The 13,240-nt window shown below is 42.9% G+C and overlaps 1 protein-coding gene across 3 annotated transcripts; it reads left to right on the plus strand.

Annotated features, from left to right (window-relative positions):
• Positions 1–12,046: 12,046 nt before the first annotated feature.
• On the plus strand, positions 12,047–12,971 carry LOC123172278 (uncharacterized). 3 transcript variants are annotated; one of them, XR_006485526.1, is made up of 3 exons: positions 12,047–12,230; positions 12,351–12,817; positions 12,936–12,971. XR_006485526.1 is itself a non-coding variant. In XM_044589287.1 (3 exons), coding segments are annotated over exons 1-3 (315 nt in total). In that variant the 5' UTR covers positions 12,047–12,202; the 3' UTR covers positions 12,736–12,971. The 3 variants fall into 3 exon arrangements, 2 of the variants coding, with proteins under 2 accessions (XP_044445222.1, XP_044445217.1); XM_044589287.1 differs by having other exon boundaries at positions 12,351–12,635; positions 12,734–12,971; XM_044589282.1 differs by having other exon boundaries at positions 12,351–12,971.
• Positions 12,972–13,240: the final 269 nt, after the last annotated feature.

A 13,240-nucleotide genomic window follows, 5' to 3' on the forward strand; every position in this document is an offset into this window, starting at 1 on the left:
GATGGTGGGTCCCGGCCGGTCGGGTTGTCCCCTGGCGGTGGTTGGCGTGTTGCACACATGTCCGCCGCGGTATAGGCCGCCGATCCCGAAGCAGATCCGGGCCCAGACTGGCGCAGCAATCCCGGGGCGGATTCGACAGCAGTCTGCCGCACCGATCCCGAGGGAGATTCGGCCGGATCTGCTGCATCCAAATCAGGGGCATGCTGCACAAAATTTTCAGAAAAATTTGCACCATTCTCCACGCCATTTGCTGCACTGTTTAATCCTGTAGCAGAAAGCTCATATGGAACCAGAGAGGAATTAGTCAATATGGAACCATCATTATTAACACCCACACAATCATTGCCAAGAAGATGAGAAGGAAGAAGAAGGATTTCCTTCTTGAGAAGAGCACGGGCATTGGGATGGAGTTTTTCAAAAGGAAACTGGGTTTCGTCAAACACAACATCACGAGAGATGTACACACGTCCAGTGGATACATCAAGACATTTTACACCTTTGTGTTGAGCACTATTACCAAGAAAGACACACTGTTTGGAGCGAAAGCTAAGTTTGCGAGAATTGTAGGGACGAAGATTTGGCCAACAGGCACAACCAAACACCCTAAGAGTTTGATAATCTGGTGTGACATGCAAAATGCGTTCAGTGGGTGTTTCATTGGAAATAGTTCGACTTGGCCACATATTAATGAGGTGAACAGCGGTAAGAAAAGCTTCATCCCAAAATTTGAGGGGCATAGAGGCATTAGCCAGAAGAGCTAATCCTACTTCAACAATATGCCTATGCTTGCGTTCAGCAGAGCCATTTTGTTGGTGTGCGTGAGGGCATGACACATGGTAAGATATGCCTATTTGTTGAAAGAAAGAATTCAATTTTTCATACTCACCACCCCAGTCTGATTGCATGGCAAGGATTTTGCAATCAAACTTGCGTTCAACGAGGGCTTGAAAATTGTGAGAGAGACATGGCCGAGAACATGTTCCCAAGCGCGGTCCATATCGCATGTGATTTCTGAAGCGAAGCAACCTGGACAAGAACTTCTTTGGATAGGTTTCTGAGGAGGTAAGCAACGATTTGTTGGTCTTGGATGAGCCATTGGGAGTAGGCAGGGTTCACAACAACCTGATCCTTCCCTTCGGCGTTTTTGGTGGTAAGGGTTTTTTGTGGTTCTGCAATGGTTTGGTCTAGGTAGCCGAAGAGGCCGGCACCCATGATCTGTGATCTTGCCTGTGCGTGCCATAGGATGTAATTGGTTCGGGTAAGTGGCTCGGAGGTGTTGTAGTTGAGGCTAGAGTTGATGGCGGAGGAAGAAGAAGACATGGCTGACGGAAGGAAAGTGGGCTAGGGTTTTGGCGCAGGTAGGAGGAAGGTGGCTAGGGTTCTTGGCGCAGGCAGATTGAACTAGATGTGGCGGAAGAGGTTGCTCTGTATACCATGTAAAGATTTGGGTAAGCGTTCCTACTCCCAACAGGGGAGCCGCATCGGTATATATTGATTGATGACTTGGGTTACAAGAGTTGGCAGAGTCTTATCTAACCAACAAGAGATATTACAGGAGACATAAACAGGAGATAGAAGGAGATACAACACCTAACTACTCCAACGTGATACATGGGTTATTCGGCCCAACAGCCTCATAATATTGTGTTTAACATTTTGCACAGTGCTTTACCAAGGGAGGGAGGTGTAGACAAACAAAATTGTAACAAAGATTACAAGTATGACCAGAAGATCAAAGCATAGGAAACTTAACAGTAGACTGGAATTGAGTGGTCACCACATTCTCTAAGCAACCACACTTTTAGAACAATACAAATCACTTTTAAAAATCTGAATATGAAATGACAGAAATTCAAGAAATCATCTCTATGTACCACAAAAAAACACTATCCAACTATTCTTCGTCTGAAAATCTGAAAACAGGGCAATGGCAAACTCCTAATCTTGAAACTGCGTTAACAAAGGGCTGCAACAACAATTACATAGCCAAACAAAGCGTGCCACTCATATAGACTACAAGTTACGCATGATTGCATAGAATTTAACACAATGTGATGAGGGACAAGTTTGTCATACCAATTACATAGCTTTAGTTTTTATATATCTATATAAGTAATATTCACATCTTATAACCAATGAAGACGCATTATTTGAAAAAAAGGCTATGATGTTAGATGCTAGAAATTATGCAGCACACGGTTTCACCTCGATCATTACAAGTTTTCATCTATTATATCTGAAGATCTGAATTATGAAGAGAATGCTCACTCCACATATCTTGTGTCTCTTCTCGTGTCTTTTTTTTAACGTATGTTTTACCAAAATCTCGACAATTTGAACAGTTCAGACTCACCATCTTGTTCTGATTTACGGGTAGAAAAACTGATGACACCTTTTTATTTATTTAATCAACAACATTACTAGCAGAAATCATTGCCATATATTCAACGGCCACAATATCAGTCACAACAATTTCCTGCCATACTAGACGGGCAGTCATTAATTATAATTTATTGGTTTTGATCAGATATAGCCCAAGCCCACTCTCGCCTCTGCATACCCACATAGCTATATACTCCCTCCGTCCCAAAAAAGTGTCTCGGCTTTAGTACAATTTTGTACTAAAGTTAGTATAAAGTTGAGATACTTATTTTGAAACGGAGGGAATATCTAGTGTAAATATTCAGATACGACGGGCGACGGCGCATGGTAATGTTGAACATGATAAATTACTGAGCGTAGTCGCAGAATCCGTAGCTGCACTTCTTGTTGCATTTGTTAGAGCAGGTGCCACAGTTCTTCTTGTCAAAGAGAAGATCCACACAACGTCCACCACAACATGTCCGGCCATGCTCGCACGCTTTGTTGCAGCCGCCGCAGTGTTGGACGCCGGCGACAGTGTCCACGCACTGGCCGCTGCAGCACGCCGTCCCCGTCACAAGGCACGCTTCGGCCGACTTCTTGGAGCAACCGTACGCTGGCAGGGGCGGGTGGACGGCGCCGGGCTTGCGCTGGTGCCTGCCGGGGCTGGAACAAGGGCACTGGCAGTGGCCAACAACACCATGACGAGGAGAGGCAGGGCGGCGCTCGCCATTGTGGAGACAAGGAGAAGCAATGCAAGTGTTTGGCTTATTGGTCTGTGGCTCTTAATCAAGGGAGCTCAACTGCTCAAGGATGTGTTTGACTGTTTGTGTGTGGAGGATTGCCTCTCAAGGCTGAACCATCACACTTTATATAGAAGAGAGCATGGGAAGGAAGTCAACGGGTTAGCTCTGCTCTCTTAAGGTTGACTTTTGATGGAAATTCGACTTCAAGACGACGCCAAGAAGCTACTTTTGTCCGGAGCAAAAATGATTGAAAATAAACGGAAGGCTTCAGGTACAACGTTTGTATGGAGTGTCGAGGTTTCAGCTGAAAGATTAAACTAAAGGTTGATCAATCAATACTCCAGGTACTTTTTAAGCAACCAGTTTGTTAGATAATAACGAGAAATAAACGAGACAAAGAGACACAGATTTTTACGTGAAAACCCTTACGGGAGAAAACCATGGACGCACGAAGGCGCAATTACTATGAGGAGGAGTATTACAAGCACGAGACGACAGACCGTCTTAGGTGCGACTACATGGGGTATATATGAGGGCAATACATGAGAGTCCTTGGAGGACAAGTAAACGAGTTGTACTCGTACGTGTCGACGTCAACGCAAAGGCCCACACCAGTTGTACTACGTCTAGTCCAACACGGTATAATTTGGATCACAATTTAACAATCTCCACCTTGATCCATATTCCTTCAAGTAGTCGAAGAAAGTAAATAACTCCATCCAAATCAGTATAAACACCTTGTGCGTCAAAGTCCATAGGACTAGCGAGAAATACCAACTAAGCCTGAGCAAAGCTCAAACTTATTGGTCGGAACTGGCTTTGTCATCATATCAGTAGGATTATCATGAGTAATTATCTTGCATACCTTCAAATCGCCTTCAGCAACAACATCTCGAATATAATGAAATCTGACATCAATGTGCTTTGTCCTCTCATGATACATTGGATTCTTTGTAAGATATATGGCACTTTGACTGTCAGAAAATATGGTAGGGCAAGATGAATCTCCACAAAGCTCAGTGTACAAACCTCTCAACCAGATAGCTTCTTTGCATGCCTCAGAAATAGCCATATACTCGGCATCAGTAGTGGAACAAGCCACAATAGACTGCAAAGTTGCTCTCCAACTCACAGCACAACCACCAATGGTGAAAACATAACCTGTGAGTGATCTTCTCTTATCCAAATCACCAGCAAAATCAGAATCAACAAAACCAACAAGTCCATCTCTAGTTTTCCCAAACTGTAAATAAGCATTAGAAGTACCTCGCAGGTATCTGAAAATCCACTGAACTGCTTTCCAATGCTCTTTTCCAGGATTAGCCATGTATCTACTGACAACACTCAATGCATATGATAAATCCGGACGAGAACAAACCATGGCATACATAAGTGAACCAACTGCACTCGAATAGGGAACTCTAGACATGTACTCAATATCTGCATCTGACTTAGGACATAAAGCTGATGATAATTTGAAGTGTGCAGCTAACGGAGTACTTACTGGCTTGGCATTATGCATATTAAAACGACGAAGAACTTTATCAATATATCCCTTCTGACTTAGATATACTTTTCCAGATGGTCTATCTCTGGATATTTCCATGCCAAGTATTTTCTTTGCTGCACCCAAATCCTTCATCTCAAATTCATTACTCAATTGCTTCTTTAGTTCATTAATCTCTGACATACTCTTTGCAGCAATAAGCATATCATCAACATAAAGGAGCAAATAAATAGTTGAACCTTTGACAGTTTTCAAATAAACACAACTATCATAATTAGACCTTTTGAAACCTTGAGAGAGCATAAAGGTGTCAAATCTCTTGTACCACTGTCTAGGGGATTGCTTCAATCCATAAAGAGATTTCTTTAACTTACAGACAAGCTTTTCTTTTCCAGGAATAACAAAACCTTCAGGTTGTTCCATATAAATATCCTCTTCTAATTCTCCATGTAAAAATGCAGTTTTAACATCCAATTGTTCAAGCTCAAAATCATGCATGGCAACAATACTGAGTAAAGTGCGAATAGAGCTATGCTTCACAACAGGAGAAAAGACTTCGTTATAGTCAATACCTGGAATCTGACTGTAACCTTTAGCAACTAACCTTGCTTTATATCTTGTCTCATCATTTGGAGAAACACCTTCTTTCCTCTTGAAAACCCACTTGCAACGAATAGATTTCTTCTCTCTAGGTAATCTTACTAAATCCCAAGTGCCATTCTTTTCAAGTGATTCCATCTCATCATGCATAGCGGTCATCCACTTATTACTATCACCAGAAATAATAGCCTCGGAATATGAAGAAGGTTCAGCATTACCTTCAATTTCTTCTACAACAGACAAAGCAAAAGAAACAATATTGCACCCTTCAATTAACCTGTCAGGTTTATTAGTACCCTGCCTAACTCTGTCACGAGCAAGATTCCAACTGGGCGGAATAGGCTGATTTGGAGTGGGAGTGACATTATCATCATTAACGACGGGTTCATCATGTGCATCAACAATTTCATTACCAGATGTATCACCTGAATCAATAACATGCTCCACCTGAACAGTAGGCTCCTGAAAATAGGCTGTTGTTCACTCTCAACAGGAACATTAGTAGATGAAACATCATGTAACATAACAGATTCATTAAAGATAACATTTCTGCTAATAACCACCTTCTGGGTTTTAGGATTCCACAATTTAAAACCTTTAAGACCAGACTTATAACCAAGAAAGATGCACTTAACAGCCCTAGGCTCCAACTTTCCATTATCAACATGAGCATAAGCAGTGCAACCAAAAACTCTCAACTGTGAATAATCAGCAGGTGAACCAGACCATACCTCAATTGGAGTTTTCTTATTAAGAGCAATAGATGGTGAACGGTTAATGAGATAACAAGCAGTGGAAGCGGCCTCAGCCCAAAAACGCCTATGCAAACCTGCATTGGACAACATGCAACGGGCTCTGGAAATAATGGTCCTGTTCATACGCTCAGCAACACCGTTTTGTTGAGGAGTATAAGGAACGGTGTAATGTCTGACAATGCCTTCAGACTTGCAATAATTCTTAAATTGCTTAGAACAGAATTCCATACCATTATCAGTGCGAAGTATTTTACCTTCTTTTCAGTTTGTCTCTCAATCATAATCTTCCACTCCTTAAAAGCTGAGAATGCTTCATATTTATGCTTCAAGAAATAAGGCCAAACTTTTCTCGAATAATCATCAATAATAGTCAGCATGTAACTAGCACCACCTAGTGACTTTCTGCGAGATGGTCCCCATAAATCAGAATGCACATAATCAAGAATACCTTTAGTTGTATGAGTCGAAGTGTTGAACTTCACCCTCTTGTGCTTGCCGAAGATACAATGCTCACAAAATTTCAATTTACCAGGTTCATATCCATCAAGAAGACCTCTCTTATTTAACTCTGCCTAAACCAAGTTCACTCATATGTCCAAGACGCATATGCCAAAGGTTAGCAGCATCACAATCAGAATTCTTTGAAATAACTAGAGTAGCGTTACCTGAAACGGTAGAACCTCGAAGGTAATAAAGACCATTGGTCGAACTTAAATCACCTTTCATCACAATAAGGGAACCTTTGGTGACTTTCAAAACACTATCTCCACCTGAATACTTGTATCCCTTTGCATCAAGGGCACTCATAGAAATAAGATTTCTCTTCATCTTCGGAATATACCGAACATCTGTCAAAGTTCTGATTATGCCATCAAACATCTTGATTCGAATAGAACCTATGCCTTCAATCTTGCATGGTGAATTATCAAAACCCAAAACGGAACCAGCAGAAGTAGTGGAATCAAAAGTATTAAACCAATCTCTATGTGGACACATATGAAAAGTGCATGCAGTGTCAAGTACCCACTCATCATTGGTCTCAGCACATCCAGCAATAACGACAAGAGCATCATCGGAACTATCATCACGAGCAACGTTAGCAGAATTTTCACCTTGTTTGTTACCTTTCCTCTTTTCCTTGTTCTGCAACTTGAAACACTCTGAGATGTCATGCCCGTCTCTCTTGCAATACCTGCAATACTTCTTGTCTCTGGATTGCGACCGGCCCCTATAGCCGTTCTTACTTTTGCCTCTGTTTCCATTATGTGAGTTCTTCTCCTTTGTCCTGCCACGAACAGATAATCCCTCGGCTTGGGATGAACTCGAACCATCATGAGGCACCATTAATTTCATCTTCTCCTTAGAGTTCAAAGCTTCATAAACTTCATTAAGTGTGAGAGTATCACGACTGTATAATATGGTGTCTCTAAAATTGGTATAAGAACTTGGCAGTGAACAAAGTAACATTAAAGCAGTATCTTCCTCTTCATACTTAACCTCCATTGCAGCTAGATCAGATATGATCTCTTTAAATTCTGAAATATGATTCAAAACATTACCTCCCTCGGGTAACCTGTGCAGGAATAATTTTTGCTTCAAATGCATCTTGCTGGTGAGATCTTTAGTCATGCAAATCCCTTCCAGCTTTAACCATAGAGCGGCGGCAGTTTTCTCGCTCAAAACTTCCTGCAAAATATTATTATGCAAAGGAAGTTGAATCTGTGACAAAGCCTTACAATCAATTCTTTCCTCCTCATCAGTCCAGTCCTGAATTCTGTTCTTTCCAAAACTATCCAGTGCTTCGTCATAGTCGGACTGTGCCAACAACGCCCGCATCTTGACTTGTCATAGGGTAAACCTTGTGTCACGGTCCAGCAGCGGAAGATCGTACTTCATGGATGCCATGAGTCGATAAATTTATATACACAAAGTAGTACAAGCCGGTAGAAAAATTCTTGACAGAATTTAATATGCAGAGCAAAGAAACAGTAGCACCTCGTAGCTTCGGGCAATGGACGTAGCACTTGAAGATGAAAAACAAATCTGATCTAGTAGTCAAGTAGTACCAGTAGATCAGATAAGCTGCACGTAGTAAAAAATCCAGGATATACTGTTGTACTTGTCTTCACGTGATATACTAGATCGGCCACTAGTACTACTTAAAACCGATCTGGTTCAGCTTGACGTGATGTGAAACAACAGCAGCGTAGCAGCCTCGGGACTTGAACGAGCATCAACAGCCACAACTCGGCGGCTTGAAAACCTGTACGAAGCAGCAGCGACTCGGTGGATCGGTAAGAGCAGCTTCGGTGGATCGGTAAGAGCGGCTCCAATAGTGCACGGATTTGTAGGGCAGCACAGCAGCGGAGATCAATTTCCTGTCGGACTCGGCTTCTTTTCCGGACGGCGGCGGCGGAACAGACCGCAACCCTAATATCTCTCGTCTCAAAAATCTCGGTATCTAAACCTCAGCTCTGCATGCCACTTGTTAGATAATAACGAGAAATAAACGAGACAAAGAGACACAGATTTTTACGTGAAAACCCTTGCGGGAGAAAACCACGGACGCACGAAGGCGCAATTACTATGAGGAGGAGTATTACAAGCACGAGACGACAGACCGTCTTAGGTGCGACTACATGGGGTATATATGAGGGCAATACATGAGAGTCCTTGGAGGACAAGTAAACGAGTTGTACTCGTACGCGTCGACGTCAACGTAAAGGCCCACATCAGTTGTACTACGTCTAGTCCAACACGGTATAATTTGGATCACAATTTAACACAATTCACAACAATAGCTAAGAATAAAGAATGGCTGCGAAATTGTCACAGCGCCAAGTGTAAATAAAGTAACCAGACTCCAAGCACTGATTTTGCGTAACTAATCCACGGGATGCAGTGAGCCAGATGCCAGCCATGCGACATGCTGGGCGATCATAAGAGCATCTCTAGCACAACCCGCATCCCGCCGACCCGCAAAACACGTTTGCAGTTCGCGAAAAAATGGTTTTGCGGGCCGGCGCGGATGGCCGCAGAGGCAGACCTCGCAAAACGGATCCGTATAAAAAGATATTCGCGGAATATGTTCTTTTACGGGTCGGCTTTGCGGGGTCTGGTCTGGCGCCGCTCCCACCGGCCCGCAAATCCTAAATTTGCACCTCAATATGACACAACATAATGTTTCTTTGCTTTTCCAACAACATTGGATACATAGGACATCACCAAATCTTTGCTAGAATAGCAAGACCAAAAAAACAAGAACCACAAATATGCATTTTAGAAGATTTCCAACTTCCATAACTGCTCCCACTAGTTGGACCAATATCTTCTCCATGCATTCATTGTTGATCTGTAGATTCTTGATTTTGCATTCTTCATTCTTCATCTTTGGTTCTAAAGAAGTAGACGTTGCTTCTCCTCTAGTTGCACATGCAGCCGCTTCATTACCTTCGGTTCTACTAAGGAGTGCACGAACGTCTATTAAGTTTCTTTCTATCAATAAATCAATGTATTCGCCTTCCCAAAACCAAAATGAGCGTCCATTTTCCTACACACATGATGATGTTCAAAATGAGCTATCGCAATTGAACCAAAGAATGCGGTGCCAAAGCCGAATGAAAACAGCACGTACCCCGTCGTTTCGCATTTGAAGAATACCCATCCGGGGTGCTTCGGCGTGCCCGAAGTTAGCCGTAGCACTGTCCACGTGCAGTCGTCGCACTGTATGAGCGGCATCGGCGAGCCACAGAGCCTCTACGCGAGCGCCGAGCCCGGTGGACGGCCGGCCGAATCCATGCCCGCAAACCGTCGGCGGCGGCAACAGGACGAATCCGTACCTGCATGCGGCGATGCGACTTTGCCGGGGCTGCGCGAGATGCTCGCTGACCATTCCATCGCTTGGCGCAGCCACCGGCGGCCGAAAAAGCCAAATCCGGCCGCCCGCGACGAAGGGCCGCAAATCCGCAACTTTTTGGCCCGCCGACGCAGGAGGGGGGGGGGGGGCGGAGGGCAACCTCGTGCGTGTGGTGGCCTTTTTGGCATGCTCCCGCCGGCTACTTTCGATGGAATCATGGGCGGCGCCCTGGCGGCGGGGCGAGGGGGAGAGGGGAGGTGGTTGGTGGGGAAAAGCGCGGGCTGAAACGTCCTCCCCACCAACCGCTCCCGCTATATGCAGGGCACCGACGGGCCGGGGGGGGGGGGGGGGGGAGGGAACCGCTTATTCACGGGTTGGAGTCAAGATTTTGTCACGACCCTTAAATTTTTTTGCGGGCCGGCCGCGTTTGCGGGATCTGTTCGGACGGGATTTTCCGCGCCGACCCGCATTTTGATGGTTATTTTGCGGGTCGGGGCTTTTTGCGGGGTCTACTAGAAATGCTCTAAGCTGAAGACTTAAAATAAGGTACGCAAATGATTAAGAACGATGGAATTAATACTCAAACTAATGCACAGAACGGTGGCTTTACATGCTATACATCCCCAAGTTGTGCACAACGGCAAGACCTTCAAGCCATCCTCTGTTTGAGGCATCTGTGGATCCAACCATTCGTCATACTTAGCTGGGATAAGGAAAACCGTTCAGATACTGCCATGGAATGATATTTAGGACAACCATGTAACCGTAGCTCCACTCCTATCTACCATGGGACGTCACCTCGAGATATGTGCATGCAGTGTCATTTGAGAATGTTTACTAATATCTACAGGAGTCTTCTTAACAAACAGCTATATGTTTTGATGTCTGTTATTTTCATACACTTTGTATATATTCTATATACATAAAACATTTTTTATACACGTTTAACATTTTCAATAGATGATTGTTTTAAAAAAAAAACATGTTTTGATCATTTGATGTCTATTTTTTCATAAACATTGTACAATTTTTATATACATATTAACATTTTTATATACGGTCATATTGTTCCAATATATTATTAACATATTTTTAAACATATTTTTTGATGTCTAATTTTTTCCATACACCTTTTTACATTTATTGTCTCCGTCAGGAACATTTTTTAATATATGTTCAATGTTTAACATTTTTAAAATACATGATTAACATTCTTTAGATACATGTTTTGATTCATATCTTTTTATACACATTGTACAATTTAAAAAAAATTCTTATGCATGTTTAACGTTTCTCCAATATATGATTAACATTTTTTTTTGGAAAATTCATGTTTTGATGCCAACCTTTTTCTACACATATACATTTTATATACATATAATAAAGTTATGCACGTTTAACATTTTGTTTCAATATATGATTACATTTTTCATAACATATTTTTTGATGTCTAATTTTAATTTTTCCATACACCTTGTATATTTTTTGTATACACCAGAAACATTTTTTATACACGTTTAACATTTTCCAACTACATGATTAACATTTTTTTCTATACATATTTTGATATTTGTCAAAAAGCGTCTTACATTATGGGACAAAGGAAATAATTGGTTTGTTAACACATTTTACATGTTCCATTAATCATTATATCTTCGTATTTGTAATTTACATAAATGGTAGACAATAAATACATGTGAGTTTTGACATATTAAGGACAAAGAAATGTAGAAGACAACAACGTTCTTCTTTTCATGGTAGCATAATATTTGAGGCTCGCATATTATATATGATGTTTTATGATACAATATCTAAGACGATCAGCAAAGCTTGCTACTCCCTCCATCCCAAAATAGGTGTCTCAACTTTGGACGGAGGGAGTACTTATGAGTTATTACCGGCACAACATAAATGAATGTACATAAAAATCACGCACATTCTGTTATGCTGTGAAAAATACAAATAACTTTAGAATTTTTGAAAGTTTTTTACCTTTTCTTCCCAATTGAGGGTTCGTTTTTTAGAACCATTTTGAGAGTTTTTTTTAGGTTTTTTGATTAACTTTTTTTAGTAACTGAGGGTTTGTTATTCCATTCCGAGGGACAGCAGCACATTCCTTAGTTTGAGCAACGGCCCATTTCTTTCTCCTCCTTTTTTGTGTCCACAGGCCGACGTTAGGAATTCGAAACACCCAACCCGAGTGCTACATACCCTCATACACTCAGAATTTTTTTTTGATTCCAAAGCGCTCGGCTTTACTCCTCCACCGTGCTCTGCTCCGCCGGCGGCCGGCGCCCCTCTCCCCCCTCACCCCGCCGCCGCCGCGCGGCGAACCAAAGCGAGGCTGGAGGCCGGGATCCGGGGACCACGCGCCACGATGCAGCAGCCGGACCTCGTCGGCACAGGTCCGTCCGCCTCCCCACCTCCCCTCTTCGTCCACTTTACCATTTTTATCCTCCTCCCGATTCCGTTCCAGTATTCGGCCGATTCCGCCTCAGGGCCACCGATTTTGTGTTGCGATGCAGGGGGAGATGACGAGTACGAGTACGCGATGTTGGAAACGCTCGTGGCGCGGGGGGAGTCCGCCCCGGTGGGAGCGCCTCGCTTCGACGGCAAAGACTTTGAAACATGGCAGGCTCTGATGAAGATCCGCTTGCAGGCCTATAGCCTTCTTGTGTGGGACATTGTGGAAACCGGTTTCTCTTGTGTGGATGAAGCAAATCCATCGGCTCTCGAGTTGAGGAGCATCCACTGCAATGCCCAAGCCATGAACGCCATATACTGTGCCCTGAGTGATGATTATCTCTTTTGTTACGTTGCCTTTGTTATCCTATATCAATCTACTGGAAAGTTGTTTTATGTGCTCATATCATGAATAAGAAGACTCTGATTTTCCCTGTCTCAACAGAAAACTGAGGAGGTAACAGCAAGCACCAAAGCAGCCAGATCACGAGGAGAGAGAGGACAAGTCTTGTTTGATGCCAATCCCTATGTAAGCTGTAACTGAGTGGTCTTCCCACCCTGCTTTGCACTGGAGTTTGTATCTGACCTGTGTAGATCATGGACCTGCTCTTGCTGTTTCACTTCCTGAGAATAATTTGTATCTGCAGATTGGCGCTGTTGTTTAAATGTTTCTGCTTTGCTCCCCCCTGGGTTTCGTGAGTGTTTCTCAATGCCAGGTTTGACAGTTCCGATAGCTTCGCCGTCTCTGCTTGTAAGAATGTGGACGAATCTTGGTCGCTACACTTCCTGAGATATTTTTGCTGTTGGGATGAAGTACTCCGATCCGGAATTATATAAGCTGCTGCTTGGATGATGAAGTAGTGAGATATTTTTGCTGTTTAGATGGTGACATGTATATTAATATGTTTGTGTGATGAGAGGAAGCATTGAGACAAGTGTATGCCTAAATCAT

This window comes from Triticum aestivum, chromosome 1D (assembly GCF_018294505.1).
Source record: "Triticum aestivum cultivar Chinese Spring chromosome 1D, IWGSC CS RefSeq v2.1, whole genome shotgun sequence".
NCBI classification, from domain to species: domain Eukaryota; kingdom Viridiplantae; phylum Streptophyta; class Magnoliopsida; order Poales; family Poaceae; genus Triticum; species Triticum aestivum.